The following is a 24,205-nucleotide window of genomic DNA, read 5'->3' on the forward strand; positions in this document are numbered from 1 at the left end:
ATTCCCCGGAGCATCTCCAGGAGCGATCCTTGATTTGAGCTCAGCCGGGTGTGGCCCCCAGACCAGAACACATCGCCCCCGCCCCGTCTGGGTGCAGGGACCCTTGGGAAGGGGGCAGTAGTGGGCAATGCTTGCCACATGGAGGAGGAATAGGCCTGGGTGGCTGGGCCCGCCCCCCCCCCCCGACTGAGCCCTGGGACCCCCGAGGCACGAGAGGGACAGATGTGAGGAGCTGGGACCTCAACCGATCTTGACCTCCCAAGTCGCTGGAGCCTTGTGCGGGCGATAGATTACAGGGCTAGTGGCCCAGTGCCCGGTCTCGAGCGAAGAGGTGGGCCGCAGGCCGAGAGGGTCCGTCCACATCCCATTTGCACCTGGCAGTTGCAGCAGCTGTGGTCGGGGCCGTGGGAATTAGCCTAGTGGGCCCGCGGGCCGGGCCGGGGCTGGGGTTAAGTGGCTTGTTCCGGATCACTGCTCTGTGGAGCCGGGGGGAAGTCGCAGGCTCTGCCATTAGCTGGGGCGGCTTCACGGTGCTTTGGGCTGAATCGTGGGGGGTCGGTGGGGGCCAGACGAAGGGCACCTTCATTCATTTCACGCAGAAGCACAGGTCGGCGGGGTGCCTGCTGGGCCCCTGGGTGCTCAGCCCACAGGCTTATGTGCGGGGCTGAGCCGGTAGCTTGGGATGTGCTACACACACACACACACACAAACACACACACACACACACACGCACACGCACACACACACACACACACACACACGAGTGTGGATGGGATCCCATAAGCTAGTGAAGGAAACTGCAGACCGATGGGGGTTCATGTCATTTGAGATGAGTCCCCGGGGACGGAGTGTGAAGGGCAGGAGAGCCGGCCAGAATGTGGCACCAGAAGGCATCAGCCAGGCCGGGAGAAGAGGCTGGTGTCTTAAGGCCGGGCAATGGGGGCGTTCAGCCCGTCCTCCTGCACGCCGCAGAAGGGCCAGTGCCCGAGCAGCCCGCCGGGCCTCCGCTCTCTGCGTGTTCGGCTACCCTCCAGCAGGGGAACCCCCATCCCAGGGACCCTGTGTGAAGAGGCCCCTGTGGGCCTGGGTTTGGCCACGAGGCTCAATTCTCTCTTTTTGTTTTCTTTTTGCTTTTTGGGTCACACCCGGCGATGCACAGGGGTTACCCCTGGCTCATGCACTCAGGAATGACTCCTGGCAGTACTCGGCGGACCCTGTGGGATGCTGGGAATCGAACCCGGATCGGCCGCACGCAAGGCAAATGCCCTCCTCGCTGTGCTATCGCTCCAGCCCCCCAGGCTCAAATCTCTTGCGGAGAGGGGAGGGGGTCTGCCTAGTTGACCTGGGAGGGCAGATTCAGTGACCTGTCCGCCCTGGAATCGGCCCTGGTCAATAGCATGGAAGCCGGTGATCGTAAAGCCAGCAGTGAGGACCATCAGGAAGGGGGTCGGGTTCAGGTGAGGTGGGTCCCCTCGGGGCGCTCACCCCCCCGCCCCCATCCCCAGGGTGGTGGGCTTTGGGGGGGGGAACAGAAGAGGCGAGACACCCCCGCGCTGCTGTACACGGCCTTTTCTTTGTTGTCATGGTTTGGTACATCTTTAGCATCTGTGTCATACAGAGTGGGGGAGCGACAGCCATGGCTTTTGGTCAGGTTCGGGGGGGCGTGGAGGGGGGGTCCCTCCCCTCCCCCCAGGCACTGACACATGTAAAGGAAGCAGCAGGACACACGGACACAGCACAGGGGTCGGGGGAGCAGGATGGTCGTCCTCCGCCACGGCCGAGGGTCTCTCCCGCGGGTTCTCTTCCACCCCCCTGCCAGGTTCTTCCCAGTGGAGTTGGGGGGTGGCATCGGGAGCCCGGGGGGAGGAGAGGGAGGGGCCTCCTGTCCCCCACATCCGGTCAGTCTGTCCCGGAAGAGGGTGACCCGGCCGGTTGGCAGGAGGCGTGGACAGCCGCACCCATTATGGGGTGCCAGGGTTCTGGAGGTGAGGGCGTGCCCGGTCCTGCCCCCAGGCTCCAGGCTCGGGGGGCGGGGGGCGGCAGGTAGCCGTGTGGTCCAGCTCCGGGGCAGCTGGGCGGGATTCCGACCCCCGCTGGCGCCTCCTCCCCTGGACTCGGGCTCACTTCTCGCTGGCACCCTCAGCCTGGAGGAGCTGGGCGCCCCCCCTGTGTGCAGGAGAGACCTCACCCACCTCCCTAGCTTGGCGGGGCCCACCTGGCCAGTGTCAGGGTGTAGCCGGAAGGGGGGACGACCCCCCAGGCCAGGCCCCGGCGCTCGAGTGTGGGGGTAATGCGTGTGTGCATGTGCGTGTGTGTGTGCGTGTGTGTGTGCGTGTGTGTGTGTGTGTGTGTGTGTGTGTGTCTTGGGGACACCCCTGTCCCCACCCCGGCCTCCTGTTCTCACCCCTGGACCGGGACGGCGCTACACGTTTCCTTTCGGGGCGCCGTAGCCACAGGCTCGCAGTTTGCCGCTCAGCCCCCTCCCAGCCAGTGGGCCCACAGGCTTCCCACCCCCGCTACGTCCTGTCCCTCTCCACGCCTGTGGCGCACACACGCTCCCACGCTAGAGTCTCTCCACAGTGAGGAGTGACGGTTCTCACATCCTCCCTGATCCCAGAGAGAATGGTCCAGGAGTCTTCCCCGCTGGCATCCTGCCCCTGCTGCCTCCTCCAGGAAGACCTCCAGGCCTGCTGCTGGGGTGCCGGCCGGAGTCTGGAGGCATCGGGTCTGCCCCTGGGACACAGGGGTCCTCAGAGAGCACCAGGCCTGCCTTCTGAGGGTCCAGAGCCCCTCAGGCCTGCTAGGGAGATCTAATACGCCAGAAGCTCCCCAGGCCCTCGGCCCCACTGCCCCTCCCGCACTCTCCACGCCAGCATCTGCTCTGGGCTCCTTGAGCCCCAGACCAAGAGGGTTCCGAACACTTGGGCCTCGGTGCGGGGGGAGCTCACGCGGGGTCTAGGGACCCCGGAGCAGGCCCCGCCTTTCTCGGATGTGACGCCCCAGGGCTCCCGAGAACGACCATCCTACCCGGGAGAATAGACACAGACGAGCAGACATTGGGGGGATGCGCGTGGTCCCCCCCCGTCACAGACACGGGGTCCCCTAGTGGGGGCAGAACACGGGGGCACTGGGGAGGGGGCAGAGCAGGGGGACGGGGAAGCTCAGGGCACGGGGGCCGGAGAAGGGACAGACCAGGAACTCTTTCTGGTTCCCTGCACACTCGGGTGGTTTGTCTCGTCTGGAAAGTATTGCAGTCTAACTGATATGGCTTTGACTATTGGAAACGGACAGAGCAGACACGCGTCTGTCTCTGAAAGAAAAGCATAAATCCACTAAAATGGAAAAACCTGCAGAATGCAACCAGGGGGGCGGGGCTGAGAGGGGGTCTCTAGGGCAGGGGTTCCAGGGGTGGGCAAGGCGCCCCCTTCCCTGGCCCCTGCGTTTGGGGGCAGGCCCGGGGGCGGGCCCAGCATGGCTTCTTGGGGCACTGCCTGGGTCTGGCCCAGGGGGTTTTGTGGGCTTCAGGCAGGAGCCCCCCAGGGGCGGGGAGGACGAGAGGCCAAGAACAAGGTCTCCTGTGGGATGCGGCCACCGGCGGCCAAGGGTCCCGGGCCCACCGGGGCATCTCACCTGTGTTCTTTCTCACACGCAGGGCCGCTGAGTGTGTGTGTGTGTGCACTCACACACACACACACACACACACACACACACACACACGGTGCCGCCCGAAGGTTCTCCTGGGCACACACTTCGCTCCTGACCTGCAGGTGGACCCAAACACACTCACACAGACAGGCCGACACGGGACAAGCCCTGTCCACGATGACATGGGGTCACACACCTCGGACTCAGCCTTCAGTCGGGCAGACAGACCCCCACCGGCAAGCACACCCGCCGTCCACTTAGGCAGACCCCACAGAAACCCCTTCCAGAAGCAGATTCCCCACCCCAGAAAGCCAACAGACCCCCACTGGCAAGCCTGGAGGGCTGCCTGACCTCACAATCCAGTCTCCAGCACGGGGCGATGACTGACACATGCACACACACATGTGCACCCGTACACGCAGCCTCATGTTAAATCTCAAGACAGGATTTCATGACCAACACATGCATGCGCGGGCGCGCGCGCACACACACACACACACACACATACAATCTCAGGACAGAATTATGTTGACTAAACACACAGTCTCAAAACAGGATTACGATGACTAACACACATGTAATCTCGGGACAGGGTTAGGCTCACACATACACACCCACATGCACTCATGCACACACCCACACACTCCAGGACAGAATTATGCTCATACACACAGATACGGACACAGACACAGACACTCAGACACACACACACACACACACACACACACACACACACACACACACTCCCAGGACAGGATCCTGTGGCACATACGCCACCACCACACACTTCTCTGTCCCCCCTGCCTGCTGCCGTCACAGCCTGTACCAACCACACACTTTCATCTGCTCTGGGCTCCCCCACACTCCTCCCCCCTGCCGACCCCACAGCCCTTCTGAGGATCTGGGGGTCAGGGGAATACCCGCCCCCCCCCCCCACACACACACATCCCCGAGGAGAGTTTGTCCTTGGCCAGTGTGATGAGTAGACAGACGCCCTCTGTCCAGTGGGAATCGGCTTCTCCCCCAAAGGCTTGGGGCTGTGGCCAGGAAGGGTCCCCCTGGGACCACGGGGCCTTGGAAGCACATGGACAGGGCAGGGAGAGGGGGGCGGGGGCGGGGAGGGATGGGGGCAGTCTGGCTGCGCCGATGGGGGGAGGGTCCCATGGCACAGGCCTTCACTGCCCAATGGCTCCAAGTTTCTTGGGGGGGGCGGTGGAGGTGGGCTTGGGAAGCCCCTTGGCTGGGCAAGCAGGGCCTAGCCTGGCAGTGGGGCCCCTAGGCCTAAGTTGGGAGGGGAGCGGAGGGAGACTCGGGGCTGCCCTCCCCTGGGTCCCCCACCCACCCTCCCCAGATAAAGTCCAAAGAGGATCCGTGTGGAGGGACTGGCTTGGCAGGAGTTATGCCTCTTTGGTGGGGGGAGGAGGGGGCGCGGGGGGGTGTTCGGGGCACAAGGTGCTCCTGGGCTGGGTGCCGGAGGGGGAGAGGGGAGGAGAGCCCCAGGCTCCTGCCCAGGCCAGGCCGCCAGCACCCCGCCCTGACCTGGGGGCGAGGCCAGAGGTCAGCAAGCTGGGCAGGGCCGGAACGTGCCGTCGCTTTGGCTGGCGGGGGACAGTGGTCCCTCCTGGCAGTGGGGTGCATGAAGGAATGTATGGGGGTCACCATGTCACCTTAACACCTTAGGCTTCTTGGAGTGGGGGGCGGGGGGGCGGTCGGTGTCCGGGACACCGGCTTCTCCCCCATCCACGCCACCAGCACCCCTGCCAGGGGGGAAAGCAAACTTCCCTTCTTTTTCGGGCTACTCGGAAAAAGAGGTGGGGGCCGCAGACCCCCGGGGGTGCAGGGGAGGGGGCGCTGAGGAGGAGGAGCCCCTGGGAAGGGGTTGGGGGGGGCAGAGGCCAACTGATGTTTCCCCCCTTCAGAATTGAGACGGAACTGAAGAAAGAAAGAAAAGAAACACCCCTCCCCCCGCCCCCCCACCAAAAAAAAATATAATGAAGTGGCGCAGGGCTGGGGCCTGGCGGCGCGTTACTTCTTGAACATGTCCTGCAGCGGGCCGGGCAGGTACTTGAGGACCGTGTCCAGGATGCTCTCGTCCTCCTCCTCCTCCTCGTCCCCGCAGCCGGCCGGGATGGCCTTCTTGGGCCGGGTCAAGCTTCCCTCGCAAGGCTGCTCCAGGGCCGCCTTCTCCTCCGCCTCCTTCTCCTCCTTCTTCTTCAGCCCGTACTGGGGGGGGGGGCGGAGAGAGAAGGGGGGGTCACTGGCATGTGGGGGGGGCAGGGCCCGCCCAGCCCCCTTCCTTGGGAGGCACACTGCTCGCAGTCGGAGACTCTGTGAGAGTCCGCCTTCTGGGGACCGAGCGACAGCCCAGTGGGGAGGGCACTGGCCTTGCACGTGGCCACCCCGGGTTCGATCCCTGGCATCCCCTGGGGTCTCCCAAGCCCCCACTAGCACAGAACCCTGAGCATGTCATGAATGCCGGCTCGGGGTCACTTCTCTGCCCCTTTCAGACCCCTCCCACGGCCCTCCGGGAGCATACACTACCCCACCATGTTTAAAGCCCCGTTTATTTTTTGTGGGGGGTGGGCATGCTCAGCCATGCTGAAGGCCGACTCCTGGCTCTCCACTCAGGGACCACTCCTGACAGTGCTGTGGGATGCCGGGGGTCGAACCTGGGTAGACCGTGTGTGAGGCCAGTGTCCCCCTGCCTTCCGGCCCCATGGAGCCCAATTTTTGTGACAAACCCAGACTTCAACAGCAGAGAACCGGGACTGATCACCCTGGAGGAATCCCGTTGGACGGCAGCGGGACCGTCACTGGGAGTGGCAGGGGGCAGTGCCAGGCGCTTAGGGCACTGGGGTGCTTTCCCAGCTCTGTTCCAGCTGCGGGTCCCCAGGCTTTGGGGTGGGAGGTCTCGGAGCTACAGCAGCCAGCACAGGGGGCGCGGCCAGGTGGATTCGCTGAATTAATTCCCAGAAACCACAGTTCTTATCTGGTGACACCCATTTTTCTGACGAAATTGAGGCTCAGAGTGGGTGTGAGCCCAAGGGGGTGTGCTGGGATTCAGGGGAGCCTCGGGGCCTGGATTTGTAGCCATGGTCTTAGCTCTTTGCACTGGGAGGGCCCCACTGGGGGGGGGTGTCTCGATTTTGTTTGGTTTGGGGAGGGTTGGTGTTTGGTGTTTGGGGACGATGTCTGGTGAGGGGGGGAATGCAAGGAGGGAGCCATAGTACAGCAGGTACAGAGCACCTGCCTGGCACAGGGCGACCCAGGTTTGATCCCCTGCATCCCTCATGGCTCCCTCGAGCACTGCCAGGGTGATTCCTGAGTGCAGAGCCAAGAGTAAGCCCTGAACACCTCCCGGGTGTAGCTCCCCCCCAAAAAAACCAAATAAATAGATTTCCAGTAACGAGAACCTCCAGCTTGCAAAGTAGGCCCTGCAACCCACAACGACCTTTGGGGGAGGTGAGGGGGGCGTGGGCGTGGTGGTCTCATGGTGGTCTCACCTTGTCTCGGATTTGCTGCCGGACCTTCTCGCGCTCAGCCTCCATGCGGGCGTGCTTGGCCTTGCGCTCCTCCTCCTGCTGCCGCAGCGCCTCCTGCCGCTCCTCCTCCTTCTTCTGCGCGTCAGGGTCCTTCTCCTCCTCGCCCCCCAGCATCTTGCCCATGTCCTTGGTGGCCCCTGCGGAGGTGAAAGGAGGGGTGGGCGGGATCAGGGCCCTAGCCCCGCCTCCACGCTGACCCAGGGGCGGAGTCAAGGGTGTGCTGGGCGGAGCCTTGTGTGGTGGGCGGAGTAATGCGTCGTGGGTGGAGTCTAATGTGTGATGGGCGGAGCCTCATGTGTAGTAGGCGGTGCTTTGTGTAGTGGGCGGAGCATAGTGTGATGGGTGGGGTCTCGTGTGTGGTGGGCGGGGCTTGGTGTAGTGAGCGGAGTATAGTGTGTGATGGGTGGAGCCGCGTGTGTGATGGGTGGAGCCGCATGTGTGATGGGTGGGGCCAGGGTATACAGGGCAGAGTTCAGTGAGTGGTGGGCAGATTTATTGCATTGTGGGCGGGGCCGGGGGCGTTGGGCGGGGCCTTGGCTCCAGCAGGGCTCTCACCTCCCAGGGCCTGCTTCATGACGAAGTCCATGATTCCGGCTCGGTTAGCAGTGTGGCCTCACCCGCAGCTGGATTGGCGTGCAGTGCTCTGGGCAGGTTTGCTTCAGGGCCACGTGGCAATCTGAACAGAGGAAGGGGCAGGGTTCAGATGGGGGGTGGGGGTGATGGCAACCGCTGTGGCACAGACCCCCTCTGGCCCCTGCTGTACTGTGTCAGCCACCTCTGTGCTGGCAAGTGGACATCCAGTGCCGATGGAAAAATGCTCATCGAGGGCCCGAGTGATACTGTAGCGTCCAGGGCGCTTGTCTTGCACGTGGCAGACCCAAGTTCAATCCCCAGCACCCCATAGGGCCCCCCAAGCACCTCCAGGAGTGATTCCTGAGTGCAAGACCAGGAGTAACCCCTGAGCACCACTGGTTGTGACCAAAACCCTGCTTGCCTTGCAGGTGGCAGCCGTGGCTGCCATCCTGGTTCAGATACCTTGGGCCACTGCGAGAGGCTCTTCTGAGCACAGAGCTAAGGACTTGCTCACTGAGCATCCCTGGGTGCAGAGCCCCAGCCCGCCCCTAAAACCAAAACCAAACAAAAATGTCTCATCTTAGGCGGGAGAGACAGCTCAAGACTGCTCGTGCAGGAGACCAGGGGCCCATCCCAGGTACCAGCATTGTTACTGCCTTCCCCCCAAACCAAAAACGAGTAAGAAAAAAAGTAAAAGAAAGTAAATCCTCATCTGGGAGGAAGAGAAGAAGAGGGGTTAGGGGGCTGAAGTAATAGTACAGCGGGTAGGGTGCTTGCCTTGCATGCGGCCAAGCTAAGTTCAATCCCGGGCATCCCATAGGGTCCCCCGAGCACTGCCAGGAGTAATTCCTGAGTGCAGAGCCAGGAGGAAGCCCTGAGTATCGCTGGGTGTGACCCAAAGAGCTGAGAAGGAGAGAGCGAGAGCGAGAGAGCGAGAGAGCGAGAGAGAGAGAGAGAGAGAGAGAGAGAGAGAGAGAGAGAGAGAGAGAGAGAGAGAGAGAGAGAGAGAGAAGGGAGACAGAAGGGTGGGGAGGGAGGGAGAGAGAGAGAAGGGCGGAACCCCTAACCTTGATCAGAACAGATGCTGGAATGTTCCAGAGAAGCAAAGAAGCAGGAAGTTGGAGTCAAGGGGTGCAGGTGGGGTGGAGGTGAGAATTGAGCCCACGGTAATCCAAGGGCTACACCAATGAGCCACTGCCACGGGGCTGTGAGGCCTTCACCTCCCTTTTTTGGGGGTCACACCCACACCCACACCCAGTGGTGTTAGGGATCACTCCTGGTGGGGCTCAGGACACCATGGGGTTTTGAACCTGGGTTGGCTGTGTGCAAGGCGAACTCCCTCCCCACTGTGCTACTGGCTGGTAGGTCGGCCCCTGCCTTTCCCCCTTTGCAGCTGAGAGGACAATGCCCCAGGCCCTGGAGGTGCCAGCTGCCCCCCCCACCCCCGTGTGCCTGTGAGTAGGGGGTGTGGTCAGTGAGCAGAGCATAAACAGACCCAGACATATGAAATGCGCCGCAGGGGAGAGATGAGCCCTGTCAGTGTGGCGTGCGTGTAAGTTGCGCCTTTTATAGCTTCCTATTGATTTCCCATTGCAGGCCGCGCCGAGGTTGGCGCCATCATTCTCGGCTGGGGTCTCTCGAGTCCCCACCTTGAGGCCCTGCCGGCCATCAGCTAACTCTCCTTTCCCTCTCCCTAAATCACCAGCTCTCCTCTTTCCCCCCCCCCCAATGCCTTCCCCTCTCTTCCCCCCACCCACTTTTATTGTATTTCTTCTTTGGCCTCCCGAGATGTTCCCCAGATCCAACCTTCACGGCCACGTCAATATAGAGAGTAGATGAAAGTGGAAATGTTCATGGGTGTCTGGGGATTTGGGTCGGTTTATTTGTTTGGGGGCCAAGCCTGGCCATACGCAGGGCTGACTCTTGATTCTGTGCTCGGGGATTACTCCTGGGGGTGCTGGGGTGGGAGTGGGGGGTTCGGGACACCAGAGATCAGCAACCCAGGTCAGCCACAGGCAAATCAAGCAACTTTCTTGTTGTTCTCTCTCCTCCTTTCCCCTCCCTCTTTCCACCCCTCCATTCTCTCTGGGAAGCCCAAGTGCTGTTTGTGGGGCCAGAGAGACAGGACGGGGGCAAGGTACTGGCCTCGACGTTTACTCGAGCACTTCCAGAGCAGTCGATTGGCTGTTTGCGAGAGGGGGAGAGAGCAGGGCCGGGAGAAATGCCTCCCCAGCGACTTAGCATTAGACACACTCGGGCTGAAATCCTGACTCTTAACATTTAGCGACGGGGCCAGCCTGGGAAGGCTGCTGGCATTCGTTTCCTTGCACAACCCGCGTGTGGGGAAGGTGACCCCGGCACATGGTCAGGTCGAGCTGGTGCCACCCCTTTAGCTGACTAATGTCTAACATCGTGGGTAGTTTTGTTTAGGAAGAAGGTGCCCCCAAGGGACAGGATATTCAGGCCATGGGGTAAGGCAGGGGGGGCAAGGGTCCCTGCTCTGATGAAGTCGGAAGGCAGCTCCCTTCCCCAGCCCCTCCAGACCCCTCCTGGGACCCCGAGCATGGGGGGAAGTGGTTGCCCTTGGGACAGGAAGTGTAATAAAGCCGCCGGTTTCCAGAATGGACTCCTGGGGGCCGGAGCTATAGTCCAGCAGGGAGGGCACTTGTACATGGCCCCCCTTTGGTTTGAGCCTTAGCATCCCCTAGGGTCCCCCAAACACCACCAGGAGTAATTCCTGCACGCCAGGGTATGCACCCCTCCCCAAGTAACAAAACAGGGGCCTGAGTCTCCCCCTTTGGTTCCTGGGGGCCCCCATAACTGGCAGGTGGTCGTGGAGGGGAATTGGCTCCCGACCACACAGTTTGGTCCCCAGGGCACCTCGACTGGCCTTTCACCTCCTGCCCCCTCCTCCCTGGCCCCTGAGGCTTCTTTGTCCCTTTGTGTGTGTCCCCACCTCCCTCCTGCTTCCATCACTCACTTCTTCCGTCTCCCCATCAAGGCTGCGCCTCTCACTGTCCCACCCCACCCTGCCCCCCACTTCTTTTTCCTTCCAGCAGCAACTTGCTCCCCACAGCTTGGACCCCGGGGGTCAGAGAGGTGAGTACAGCGGACAGGGCGCTTGCTTTGCACATGGTCAACCCGGGTTCGATCCTCCTCGGCAGCCCAGAGGATCCCCAGAGACCACCAGGAGTGACCCCTGCGAGCGGAGCCACACGCCAGCCTTGAGCACTGCTAGGTGTGGTCTCCAAAACCAAAAATCGGAACAACTCAGACCCCAGCTCCTGGTGGCCCGTCCCCTCTGACCTTTCTTTCTTTTTTGCTGTTTTTTTTTTTTCTTTTTTGGGTCACACCAAGCGATGCACAGGGGTTACTCCTGGCTCTGCACTCAGCAGTTACTCCTGGAAGTACTCGGGGGACCCTAGTGGATGCCAGGGATTGAACCTGGGTCATCCGTGAGCAAGGCAAGCGCCCTCCCCACTGACTAGCACTTGGCCCGTCACTGAATACATCTTAGCTGGGCTTCAGGAATACCCTGTGCTGCCCCTACCCTATCCCCTCCCCGTTCTAACATAAATTGAACGTCCCCCCCGACTGTATCCCAGGCAGTATGCTAGGCACTGCTGACTAGACAGACGAAATGGGGTTCTCCAGATTGTATTCTGCAACGGTGTGGAGAGGGGCCAGGGGACTGATAACTGATTTTGAATTGGGAGTAAGAGTGTGTGTGTGTGTGTGTGTGTGTGTGTGTGTGTGTGTGTGTGTGTGTGTGTGTGTGTGTGTGTGTAAAGAAGCAATGAATAAGCCAAGAAATACTCAGGGACCTACTTGGGAGAGTCTTCAAAGGTCCAGAGCACATGAGGCCCTGAGTTTTCTCCCCAGCACTTCATGGATACACACACGCACACATTCTCTCTCTCTCTCTCTCTCTCTCTCTCTCTCTCTCTCTCTCTCTCTCTCTCTCTCTCTCTCTGTTTTGTTTTGTTTTTACTTTTTTTTTTTAGGTCACACCCAGCAATGCACAGGGGTCACTCCTGGCTCATGCACTCAGGAATTACCCCTGGCAGTGCCCATGGGACCATATGGGATGCTGGAAATTGAACCCGGGTTGGCTGTGTGCAAGGCAAACACCCTACCCACTGTACTATCGCTCCAGCCCCTCTCTCTGTCTCTTTGTCTCTCTGTCTCTGTCTCTGTCTCTCTCCTGTGTCGTAGTATTGAACCTGTCAGCTCAGTGGGCCAAAAGTACCTTCCAAGACTCCTGAGAACTGCTTAGGAGGTAACCCCCCATCACCACCCCCACAAAACTAAAAGGGAAATGGTCCGACTTCCCTCTTGCTCCCCTCTCTCAGATGTCCTGAAAGGCTCACTCTAGCCCCACGTGTCAGCTCCCTCACCAGAACATCTATCTGTGTGGGTGGTATTTAGGGCTTACTCCTGGCTCTGTGCTCAGGGATCACTCCTGGTGGCCCAACAGGGATCGGGGAACCTTATGGTGGTGCCAGGGATCAAACATGGGTTGATCTCATGCAAGGCAAAGTGATTCTCGCTGTACTATCTAGGCCCTTCCTTCCTTCCTTCCTTCCTTCCTTCCTTCCTTCCTTCCTTCCTTCCTTCCTTCCTTCCTTCCTTCCTTCCTTCCTTCCTTCCTTCCTTCCTTCCTTCCTTCCTAAAAAAAGGTTTTTGATTTTGGACCATACCCAGTGGTTCTCAGGGCTTCCTCCTGGCTCTGCACTCAGGGATCACTCCTGGTGGGGTTCAAGGGACCCTGTGGGGTGCTGGGGATCAAACCTGGGTCAGGCATATGTACGACAGGCACCCTCCCTGTTGTCCTGTCACTCACACACAGATCAGTGATTTCTGGGTCACTAGAACCTCTTCACTCAGGTCTCGAGGCAGCCCCAGTGTTCCTTGCCTTCCCTTCAACCCAGCGGCACCCCCATGCCTTCCTGGGGTGCAGAGGAAGGCTGTGGAGCTCTGGGAGCTGACCTGAAAGGAGGAGGGACATTGGGGAGCTAGGTGGTACTGACCCCCAGGTCTTGGGCAGGCGAGCAGCCGGATGCATGAGAGATGGCCCCTGCAGTGTGCTCAGATTGTAGGGGGCTGTGACCGATGCCAGCTAGTGTGAGCTCCTGGAATGGCGCCCCCCAGTGCCTTCCCCTCCTTCCTGCCCCAGGCCGCTCTGCAGCACCTCCCCCCCCATCCCTGAACCCCCTTCCTCACGCCTGTCCTCCCCTCTCTGAGCTTCTCCCTCCCCAGCTCCTTCTCCAGGAGACCACACACACATGCACACGTACACACGCACACACGCTCACATGTACGCATGCATACACACACTCGGTTCCCATCCCTCCTACCCCTCACTAACTCTCCAATCCTCGGGCTTCCTGGGAGAGCTGAGATGAGCCCTCTCTGCTCAGCCCAGGATATTTTTTACTGCACTGCAGCACGACACCTCCACATCAGCCCCCCAGGATTTCCCCCTCTTTTCTGGAATCTTCTGGAATCTTCTCCTGAATTCCATGACACAGCTCTCTTGTGCTTGCACCCCTCCCCCCCGCAGCCCCCCAGCCCCAAGCTGCTTCAACCATCCACATGGGTCATCTCTCTCTCTCTCTCTCTCTCTCTCTCTCTCTCTCTCTCTCTCTCTCTCTCTCTCTCTGTGTCTCTGACTGTGTCTGTCTCTGCCCAGGCTCTCTTCATGCCTATCTGAGCAATCTCCCCCTGCCCCTTGCTTCCGCCCCTTCCTTTCCCCACCCGCCTTGGGATCACATCGACCACCCCCACCCCGTGGCATAGTACCCTGTCTCGCTGCTCCCACCCAGGTCGGCACACTGTAATCCTCTGTCCCGAAACTGCCCCAAGATTAATCTCAATTTCAGTCATTTCGGGAAGGAGCGAGAGTACGGCGGGTCAGGTGCGGGCCAGGGCCCCTGCGTGGAAACCTCCACAGCACGCAGCCGCCTCACCCACCCCCCCTCCCACTCCTGCCTAAAAATCTAGAATGTTCCCCCGGCACCTCCCCCTCCGGTCCTGGTCACTGTCCCTAGAGGGAGCTGTCCTCAGAGCCAGGACTCTGGCTGGGCCCAGTTTGGGGAAGGGGGTATTGAGGGAGAAGCTGGGGAGCAGACGCCACCCTCCTCCCGGTGTCTCTGCTCCTGCAGCTGCTGCAGGCTGCGAGGTGCTGGGCTGGTGCATCCCCCTGGCTCCCCGCACTGCACCCCCACCCGCACCCACACCCGCACCCACACCTGCACCTCCCTCCTCCACGGGGCCGGCTGGTTAATCTCCCAGAGAGACGATTTGCTCCCGTGTACAGAGCCAGGAACAGCTCCCCACGGCCTTGTTCAACACACAAGTCCTCCAGACGACCTTCGTGCCCCCAGCACAGCCCTGCGCCCGGGGCGGGCGGGGAGCCGGGTCTGGGTGGGAGCCTCAGCACCACTGCGGGTGCGGGTTGGAGGCAGGCGGTGGCCAGCCCTCCTACCTGGGCGGGGGGGGGGGGGGCTCAGCCTATGACTTTATGGTGGTTTTTTTTCTTTTTTCTCCCAGTTTGGGCCTCATCTGGGAAACAGAGGCACCGCACAGCGCCGCCCGGGGGATGTGGTGGATATTCCACTAAACTCCTGCAGGACGGGGCAGAGATGCCTCCCAAGGCTGGCATGCACATCTGCTAGACCCCAGACCCTGAGATTCCATCCCCAGCCTCGCAGGGTCCTCCTGAGCCCTGCTGGCTGACGGCAGACCCACCCCCAAACAGAACTGAAAAGGGGCCCAAAGCAACAGAGCGGCAGGGAGGGTTGATTGCCTCGCACCCGGAGACTGCAGTTCAATCCCCGGCATCCTATATAGAGTTCCTTCCAGCCCCACCCGGAGTCATCCCTGAGCACAGAGCCAGGAGTTAGCTCTGAGCCCTGCTGCCTCTAGTCCCCAAAGGTGGGGGGGGAAACCCACAAATAAATCAATGAGCGCTCGAAGTGCGCGTCCCAAGGTTTGGACGGGACTGTGTGTTTGGGGCTCATTGGCTGTGTGTGGTCCTTGCTGAGTCGCAGAGCGGGTGTCTGTCCCGTCTTTGGTTGTCAAAGGCTCTGTTCTAGCATTAACCCCGCCGGGAAATTTCTCCCAGGAAACGCGATGCGTTTCTTTTGAATCTCCAGCCCCCTCCCCCTCCCCATAGCCCTGTTCTGGGCCCCGCAGCGCCTGTTCTCTGGCCAACTGCGGCCCCTCTGGGTTCCTCGGGACGCTGCAGAGGCCCCTCGGACTCATTTCTCTCTGAGTCCGGCGGCGTGTGTGCGGCTCCCGGGGTCCCTGCGGCATTTGAATGTTGCCCAGGCGTCCGCCCGCCCGGGTAGGGGAGAGGGGAGCCGTCCAAAGTGTGATCCGGCACGCCTCGCCGGGCCGGGAGTGAGGCTGCGCGAGCGCGTGTGCGTGTGCGTGTGTGTGCGTGTATGTGTGTGTGTGTGTGAGTGTGTGTGTGAGCTGTGTGCGGGGCCCTTTGGCCCGCTCTGCCGGTAGGAGCGCGGAGGTCCTGCAGCTTTGCGGACCCTGGAGGGATGCGGCCGGGCCACCAGGGGGCGCTCCTCGCGCTGCCGCGGGAAGCCTCAGCCTGTGTCCCTAGGCATGAAGGATGGGGTTGGGGTTGGTGGTCTTGATGTTGGGAGGTGGTGGGGGGCCAGGGGAGGGGGAGGGTCTGGAACAGAGGAGGGGAGCCGAGTAGGATGGGGGAAGGGCGTTGTTCCTGCGTCCGGTTACCGTGCATCCAGCGAGCCCGGGACCCCATTGTGCCGTTTAGGGCCCCCCCCCCTTCCCTCACCCCTTCTTGCCAGGAAGCTACCGAGGAAGCATCTTCTCCGGCTTGGTTGTCTGAACCCCGGGGAGGTTTTCGGGCCCGGGCCGCCATCTGACATGCCAATTCGGGCACCTGCAGTATTTGTCCTTGTGTGTGTGTGTGTGTGTGTTTTCCCCTTCTGGCTCCCACTCTGGCTTTTTCTTTTTTTCTTCTCCTCCTGCTCCCCTCACCTCCCCAACTCCTGATCATCTACTTGCTCTTTCTTTCTTTTTCTTTCTTTCTTTCTTTTTTATTTTTGCTCATGGCCTTGGCTCCCTGCCCCTCACCCCCCACCCCGGAGAAGGGAGGTTTTGGGAGGGGAGATGAAGGGCCAGAGCTTATGGGGAGAGGGAAGGGAATCAGATTTGCAGAACCACAAAAAAAAAAAAAAGGGAAAGGGGGGGCTTCTCACTTCCTCTTTCAGCAGAGCGGGCGCCCTTGCCCTCCCCCCGTGTCCCCAGGCAGTGCGGCCCTGGACTTCCCAGTCTGGGTCCCCCCAGCAGCACCCCGAACCCCAACACGCATCCCTCCAGCCAGAGCCCCATCTCAAACTTTGCTGGGGAGGGGGGTCCGGGAGACAGGCCTGGGCCACCGGGGCCGTGTGAGAACAGATCGTCCCGTTGCACGCGCGCACCCCAACAGTCGACATTTGGGGTTCTTCCCTCCACCTTGGGTCTGTCGGCCCTCCTCCTCCTCCTCCCGCCGCCTCCCGCGGAATCACTCGGGGAGCACAAACTGTACCCCTCCTCGGAGGCGGCTCTCTCCTACCCACTCCTGGCCAGAAGCGCCCCCCACCCCCACCCCCACCCCCAGCTTAGCCCGGCCGCCCTCTGCCCCCTGCAAGCTGCAAGTTGTTCTCTGAATTGAGTCTTGAGTCTCCCGCTGCCCGTCCTCCGCGGGCCCCTCGTCCTGCTCCGGGGGAGCTGGGCTAGTCGCGGGCTCCTGGCCGGGGGCCGGAGAGGGGAACGGGGGACCCCCCCTCCGGGCCGAAAGGCGGCCCCCCCACCCCCAGCTCCGGCGCGCGCGGCGGTTCCCCCCACCCAGCGGGGAGCTGTCCTTTCAGCACCACGGCGAGCGCGCCCGCCCGCCCCGCCGCGGCTGGGGCACTGCACCCCCGTCCCCTGCACCCCACAGCAACCCCCCCACCCGCAGCTTCCAGCCGTGCACCCCCCGCCCAGCTTCCCGGGACCGCCCCGCGGCCTCAGGGCCGGAGCCGGGACCCTGTTGCCCGCGGCTCGGCCCCGCCCTCCCGGCCCGCGGCCAGCACCGACCTGGCGCTCCGGGTCCGGCTCGCTGCAGGCTCCGCGCGGCTGGCAAGGCGGCGCCCGGGCTCTGAGCTCGCTGCTGCCGCCAGCGCCGCGTGCAACTCCGCGGGGCGAGCTGGGGCCCCGGCTGTGCGGGAGGCGCCCTCCAATCCCGCCCCTCTGCCAGGCCCTGACGCGCTCCTGCTCCCCTTCCAGATGGGAAATTCAAATCTCTCTCTCTCACTCTCTCTCTCTCTCTCTCTCTCTCTCTCTCTCTCTCTCTCTCTCTCTCTCTCTCTCTCCCTCTCTCTCCCTCTTTTCCCTCCCCTCTCTCCCCTTCTCTCTTCCTCCTTCCCCTTCTGCCCACCTCTCCCCCTTCCTCCCTTTCCCTTCTCCCCTGCCCGCCTCTCCCCAGCCTCCTTCCCCCTATCTCTTCTCCCTAATTCTCCTTCTCCCCTCTTTCTTTTCTCTCTCTTTCTCCCACCCCTCCAGCCCTTTCTCCCAGCTGCATTTTGCAGCTCACAAGAATCCCAAATTGCAGCTTCTGCAGAAGTGCCCCTGGGGCAGGACAGGGCAGGGCAGGGTAGGGTGGGGAAGTGCTGGGCAAAGCAGGGAGAAGCCTGAGGGGGTCCTTGACAGCTTTGACCATCCCCTCCACACCCCCAACCCAAGGTTCCAAGCTCACCAGTTCAGAAGAGCTCCTTCTGGCTGGAGAGACAGGATGGGGGGGGAGGAGGGCGGTGCAGTCCCTGGCATCCCTTCGGGTTCCCCGAGCCCCGCCAGGAGTGAGCACAGAGCCAGGAGTCAGCCCTGAGCACCGCAAAAGTCCCCTTTTGAGAATTCCCTCTGGACTCAGTGGGTCTCGGTTCTCTTCCTTGCCCCCCTCCTGTGCCCCCTCTCCTCCCCCAGCCCAGGGTGAGTTCTCCTTTCTTCAGGTCCTTGTCTCTGGGAGCTCTTCTGCGGCCCTGTGCCTCTCCCTGGGAAATCTCCCAAGTGCAGGACGGACCCCCCCCCCCATAGTGGGGACAGACACGGGTGGTCCCTCTGCTTCCTCGAGCCCCTCCAGCTCTTATGAAAATCAGCCAACTTGATTCTGGAAAGACATTTCTTTCTCGGGACGGGGAGGGAAGAAAGAGGAACCCCACTGGGGGCCTCTCTGCTCCCACCCCCGGCCCTTTCCTCCTCCTCCTCCTCCTCCTCCTCCTCCTCCTCCTCCTCCCATCCTCCTTCCTCCCCCCATCCTTCTCTTTTCACCATCCTCTTCGTTCTCCCTGCCATCTTTGGGTTCCAGGAACTGGAGGGATAGCCCCAGCGGGCAGGGGCCGGCCCTGGTTTGATCCCCGTCATCCCGCAGGGTACCCCCTACCCCACCGGGAATAAATCCCTGAGCGCAGAGCCAGGAGGAAGCCCTGAGCCCCACCGGCTGTGCCCCCACCCCAAATCCCACCCACCTTTGGGTTCCAGAAGGCTTTCTCCCCTCTAGCTCAAAAGACTTCGGAGGAGAGAGGCCTTGCCCCGGGGACCATGGGCAGCCCCATGGCCTGGTGGTGGCTCGGGCGTGCCCAGCCCAGCCAGGGCGGAGAGGGAGAGGGCTGCGGCTTTGGATGGGGTTAGTCTCCTCCCCATCTAGGAGCTGCCAGGGAGAGCTGTGGGGGTTTCCCAGGCCGGGAGCCACGAGAGAAAAGAGCGGTTTTGCTCTAAGGAGGCAGTGATGCGTGTGTTGGGGAAAGGCGGGGAGAGACTTTTTCTTTTCTCATGTAGCTCCACAGCTGAGGCCTCCGACAGGAGAGGGGGGTGTCATTGAAGGTCATGGGTGGCCACGCCTCCTAGATTGGAGTTGCTTGGGGAAGCCCATCTCTGGACTGAGGGGCTCGGGCGAGGAAGCCCCTTCCTGGCCTACACGGGAGCCCTCGCTGACTCTTCCTTTGGCATTGTCCTTCCTTTTCCAACCAGGACGCTCGTGGGGGTGGGGGTGGGGGTGCGAGGTGGGGATGGCGGGGTGGATTGACTAGAACAACTCAGCCGGGCTCCTTTCTGCCCAGTGGAGGTGGTGGTCAGGGGCAGGGTGTGTTTCTGGACTGGAAGATGAACGGGCCATTGTCCCCGTCATCCTGAGACCCAGGGAAAGGCCATCTCCTCTGTCCCCTTCTTCCTCCTTTCTGCTGGGGCTTCTTCTAGAACCACGGTGCCGTGAATGGCGCCTGGCTGGCAACACTCTCGGTACAGCTGGGGTTTTTCCACAGCCGGCATTGCCTGGGGTGTGGACGTTGACCAAGCCGGGCTGCAGAATCCAATCCAGTCTCCAGGAGCCCCGGGACTGAGTTCCGTGTGTGTGTGTGTGTGTGTGTGTGTGTGTGTGTGTGTGTGTGTGTGTGTAGGATGAGGAGAGTGTAGATTGGCTTGAATGTGGTTCGAAGGGCAGGGAGAGGGGCCCCTGGACATGCTTTCAGGTGAGGGAAGGTGGAGGGAAAAGGGGGTGTTGAGGGAACCCCACCGGAAGGAGAGAGCATGGGAGGGCTTTGCGCCTTGGAAGACTTGGCCGTTCTCCTTGGGGTCTGGCCAAGAAATGATTGGTGGGTGGCTACGGAGTCCGTGCAAGAGAAGGTACTAACTACTCTTTATAATTTTTCCTGTTCTTTAGGCCATACCTGGGCGTGCTCAGGGTTGATTACTGGCTCTGTGCTCAGAGGTCACGCCTGGCAGGACTTGGGGGACCCGATAGGGTTCCATGGATTAAACCCTGGCCAACCGCGTGCAAGGCAAACGCCCTCCCCACTATGCTATAGCTCCGGGCCCTAATTACTCTTTTTTTTTTCTTTTTGAGTCATACCCAGCAATGCACAGGGATTACTCCTGGCTCTACACTCAGGAATTATTCCTGGCGGTGCTCGGGGGACCCTATGGGATGCTGGGAATCGAACCTGGGTCAGCCGCGTGCAAGGCAAATGTCCTACCCGCTGTGCTATCGCTCCAGCACCCCCTAATCACTCTTTTTAAAGGAGCTGAAGGTAGAATGAGTGAAGGCAACACCAGGCAAAGGGGATGGGGGTTGGGGGAGACGGGGAGTGGGGTCAGCGGAATTTGCGGGGAGCAGACAGAAGAAGCACGAAGAGAAAGAAGCCTGAGCGATGACACCCCTCAGGGTCCTCCGAGCCAGGCGTGATCCCTGAGCACAGACCAGGAGGAAGTCCTGAGCACTAATGCCGGGTGTGGCGCCCCCCACCTCCCCCCAAAATCTAAACTATAAAAAAGAACCTCGTGGGGGGGGGGGGTTGGCGCTGTCCAGCGGCCGCCGGTGCTGGACCCTGGACCGCTTGGCCTGGCCAGTTTCCCATCTCCGGAAGTCAAGCAGCTGGACGGCCAGGGCTAGCCGAAGCCCCCTTTGAACCCGAGCTCTGGCGAGTCTATAAAAATCCCACACGAGCTGCTCTATGAATCATGTCTGGGGATGCAAAGGACAGCTCAATTATGTTTCGGCGGCTTCCTCCCGTTGAGTGATGAGGGGTCCGTCATGGTGCTGAAGCCACGCAGGCTGCGCGGGGAAGGAGATGGAGCCGGGAGGGAGGCAGGGCAGAGGGGGAGACGGGGCAGGGGGACACAGGCTCCTCGGCCGCCTGGCCAGCCTGCATGTGGCTTCTCAGAGTCTGGCGGTCCTGGTACCAAGGGCAGCAAACTCATGCAGATACTAGAAGCATTTCTTTTTTTTTTTTTTGGCGGGGGGGGGGCGGTGTTGATTTGGGGGCCACACCCAGCTGTGCTCAGGGCATACTTCTGGCTCTGTGCTCGGGGACCACTCCTGGCCTGGCTTGGGGGGAATATGGGGTGCCAGGGATTGAACCCAGCTTGGCCGTGTGCAAAGTAAGCGCCCTCCCCGCTGTGCTATTGCTCCGCCCAGCAGCTTTTGCTGTTCCCCCAACTCCCGTACCCCTGCCCCCTTGGGGCCACACCCATCAGTGCAGGGGCTGTTCTGTCCTTAGGGGTGACCCCTGGCCCTGCTTGCGGAACCCTCAGTGCTGCCCAGGATTCAAAGGGGCTTGGAGGGATGGAAGACCTTATAACCCCCAGACTCTCTCAGGCCCCTAAATCTATTTACTTAATTTGTAGCATGAGTGTGTATGTGTGTGTGAGTGTGTGAGTGAGTGTGTGTGTGAGTGTGTGTGTGTGAGTATGTGTGTGTGTGTGTGTGTAGGGATTACACACACAGCAGTGCCTGGAATAGAACTGGAGCCTCCAGAAAGCTAAGCTCGCGTTCCAGCTCCTTGAGCGGTGTCCCCGCAGACACATTTCTTAGTGATTTCTTTTGGGGGGAGGGCGGTAACACCCAGCAGTGCTCAGAGCTGGCTCCTGGCCCCGTGCTCAGGGATCACTCAGGCGGGGGCTTGGGGGACACTGTGGGGTGCAGAGAATCAAAGCGGGGGGGGGTCGGCTGCATGCAAGAAGCTCACCCTGCCCCTCTGCTTGGGCGTGTGGCCCTGGTGGGCAGGGCCTGGGTCTGCTCTTTGCTGAGAGGCAGAGTGTTGAGCTCTGTGTGGGCCCCCCCCACAAGGCTCCTCCCCACTCAGGGGGCCCAGGGTGCCAGGGGGAGGCCTGGCCAGGCTCACTGGCTGCAGGGGCGGGGAGTGTAGCTTGTGCCTGGAGTGGGGCTTGCACGGGGGCGCATGGGGCGGGCGCTTGCACTCGCCCCGGTCTGGTCTCTGTGTGTGGGGGGGGCACCTGGGCTGTCTTCTTTTTTTTTTCTTTTTGGGTCACACCCAGCAATGCTCAGGTGTGACTCCTGGCTCTGCACTCAGGAATTACTCCCGGCAGTGCTCGGGGGACCCTATGGGATGCCGGGGATTAAACCCAGGGTGGCTGTGTGCAAGGCAAACGCCCTCCCCACTGCGCTATTGCTCCGGCCCCCACCTGGCGTGTCTTGAGCCAAGAAGAGAGCCATGACAAGGCGCCCCTGATGGGGGGCGCAGGTCAGCTGGAAGGGGTGCAGCTTGGCTGCAGGTGGGGCCGTGTGGGACTGTCGGCTCACTCCTTCCACATGCTGGCCCTCCCCTCCTGCTGTCAGGGGTCTCAGCGACTCTCTCTCTCCCTTCCCCTCTCCTTTCCCCTCCTCTTCTTCTGTCCCTGCTCCCTCTTCTCCCCTCCCTATTTCCCCTCCCCCCTCCTACTTTCTCCCCTCCCCCTCCCATCCCTCTCCTCTCCCCTCCTCTCCTCTCCCCTCCCCTCCCCTCCCATCCCTCTCCTCTCCTCTCCCCTCCCCTCCTCTCCCCTCCCCTCCCCTCCCCTCCCCTCCTCTCCTCTCCTCTCCCCTCCCCTCCCCTCCTCTCCTCTCCTCTCCTCTCCTCTCCTCTCCCCTCCCCTCCCCTCTCCTCTCCTCTCCTCTCCTCTCCTCTCCTCTCCCCTCCCCTCCCCTCCCCTCCCCTCCCCTCCCCTCCCCTCCCCTCCCTTCTCCTCTCCTCTCCTCTCCTCTCCTCTCCTCTCCTCTCCTCTCCTCTCCTCTCCTCTCCTCTCCTCTCCTCTCCTCTCCTCTCCTCTCCTCTCCTCTCCTCTTCTCTCCTCTCCTCTCCTCTCCTCTCCTCTCCTCTCCTCTCCTCTGCTCTCCTTCCCCTCCCCTTCCCTCCCCTCTCCTCTCCTTTCCCCTCCCCTCCCTCCCCTCCCCTCTCCTCTGCTCTCCTCTTCTCTCCTCTCATTTCTGGTCTACATCCAGCGGTGCTCAGGGCTTACTCCTGACTCTAAACTTGGGGATGACTCCTGGCAGGGATTAAGGGGAGCCTGCAAGATGCCGTGTGCAAGACACGCTCCTTCCCTGCTGTGCGCCCCCCCTCTCTTTCTCTCTCTCTCTCTTTCTCTCTCTCTGGCCCCTCAGGTGGTCTTGTCCAGCGAGGCCCCTCCAACCTGTTCTGGGGTGATGGAGTCCAGGGGAGCCTTCTTTGAGCCATATAGGTGTTGGGTCGGAGGCCGTGTAATGTTAGGGGATGAGCCTCTTTTCCTTTTTGGTTTTGAGGCCACTCCCGGTGGTGCTCAAGGATCCCTCCCGGTGGTGCTCAGAAGGTTACCCTCTGGGATGCCAGGGATCAAATCTGGGTCTGCCACGTGCAAGGCTGTGTACCCGCTGTGCTATCACTCCAGCCCCCTAGGGGGCACCACTTCTATTGCCATCGCCGGGAACCCCCCCTCCGCCCCCACCCCAGGCTTCAGAGATTCTGCACCCGGGTCCCGGTGAGAGTCCACTTCTAGGGCTCTCTGTCAGCGGGAGGAGACACCGATGACTGTGACTGCTGTCGGAGGTGTGTGGCGGCCCCGTGTCGGGCATTGCTGTGGGCGTGTGGGCAGTGGAAGCAGACAGGCGGGACGGATCCCCGAGGGAACGCCTCTTCCCCTCCCGCTGCCCAGGTGGCAGGGCCTCTGTGTCCCCGTGCCCTGCTCCGTTTCCCCCGCTGAGCCCTTGATTCATCGAATGACACGACTCAGGGGGCGCCGGTGAGCCCCATGCCCCATCCCGACTCTGCTGCCAGCCCCGGCCGGCGCCTCTGTCATCGCGATCTTGTTCCCACGTGCATGTCCCCTCCCTCCTCCCCCTGCCGCCCGTTCCAGGCCCTCATTAGAGTGTCAGCGCAGCCCTCTGTCTGCCCACACACCGTGCCCCGGGGTATCCCCACGCGTCTCTCCTCTCCCCAAGCCTTCCATTTTCCTGTCTGCGCACCAGTTTGCCGCTCCCCTCCCCTCACCCCTCTCCTGGCCACTCCAGGAGGCAGTTTTGGTGGTGGCAGCCCCTCGCTCCTATCTTGGCTCGGAACCCCCACACACACCCGACCCCCAGGTTTCAAGCCTCTGAGCTCCCCAGGATCGAGTTAGCTGCTAATTTAATTTTTGTCGGTTTGTTTGTTTTTTTTTGGGGGGGTCACACCGGGTGATGCTCAAGGGTTACTCCTGGCTCTGCATTCAGGAATTTCTTCTGGCAGTGCTCAGGGCACCATATGTCGATTGAACCCCGGGTTGGGCGTGTGCAAGGCAAACGCCCTTCCCACTGTACTAGCACTCCAGCCTCTGCTTCCTTACTTCTGGCTCGGGGTTCGGTTCCCAGTGGTTCTCAGGGCTTACTTAGCCCTGGCTCTGCGCTCAGGGGTGGCTGCTGGGCAGGGGTGCTCAGGAGGGACCCTTGGTGGTGCCCCGGGGAATAGACACGGTGAGACTGGTCAGCAAGGCCACAGTCTCCATGCAAGTCTCCCTGGCTGACCTCCCCGAACTGTCTCTCCGACTCTGCTGTGTACCTGTTCCAGCTTACTCAACCGGCAGCCCTTCCACCCGGGGATCCTCCCCCTAAAGCACCCAGGCACGGGAGAGCAGAGTTCTAGAATGTTCTGCAAGGAAGCCGAAGACCG

The 24,205-nt window shown here is 61.5% G+C and overlaps 1 protein-coding gene across 3 annotated transcripts in view; it reads right to left on the bottom strand.

Moving 5' to 3' along the window:
* Positions 1 to 1,554: 1,554 nt before the first annotated feature.
* Positions 1,555 to 24,205, bottom strand: part of CPLX2 (complexin 2) — an 81,792-nt gene continuing 59,141 nt past the window's right edge. For 2 of the 3 annotated variants that reach the window (XM_055125699.1, XM_055125701.1), the window contains 3 exons: positions 7,743 to 7,863; positions 7,149 to 7,324; positions 1,555 to 5,868 (listed from right to left, as the gene is read on the bottom strand). In XM_055125699.1, the coding sequence (XP_054981674.1) occupies positions 5,671 to 5,868; positions 7,149 to 7,324; positions 7,743 to 7,773 (405 nt within the window). In that variant the 5' untranslated portion in view covers positions 7,774 to 7,863 and the 3' untranslated portion in view covers positions 1,555 to 5,670. Of the gene's footprint in view, positions 5,869 to 7,148; positions 7,325 to 7,742; positions 7,864 to 16,859; positions 17,106 to 24,205 lie in introns of those variants that run through there. The other variant, XM_055125700.1, reaches the window with a different exon arrangement.

The sequence above is a fragment of the Sorex araneus genome, chromosome 2 (genome assembly GCF_027595985.1).
Source record: "Sorex araneus isolate mSorAra2 chromosome 2, mSorAra2.pri, whole genome shotgun sequence".
NCBI classification, from domain to species: Eukaryota; Metazoa; Chordata; class Mammalia; order Eulipotyphla; family Soricidae; genus Sorex; species Sorex araneus.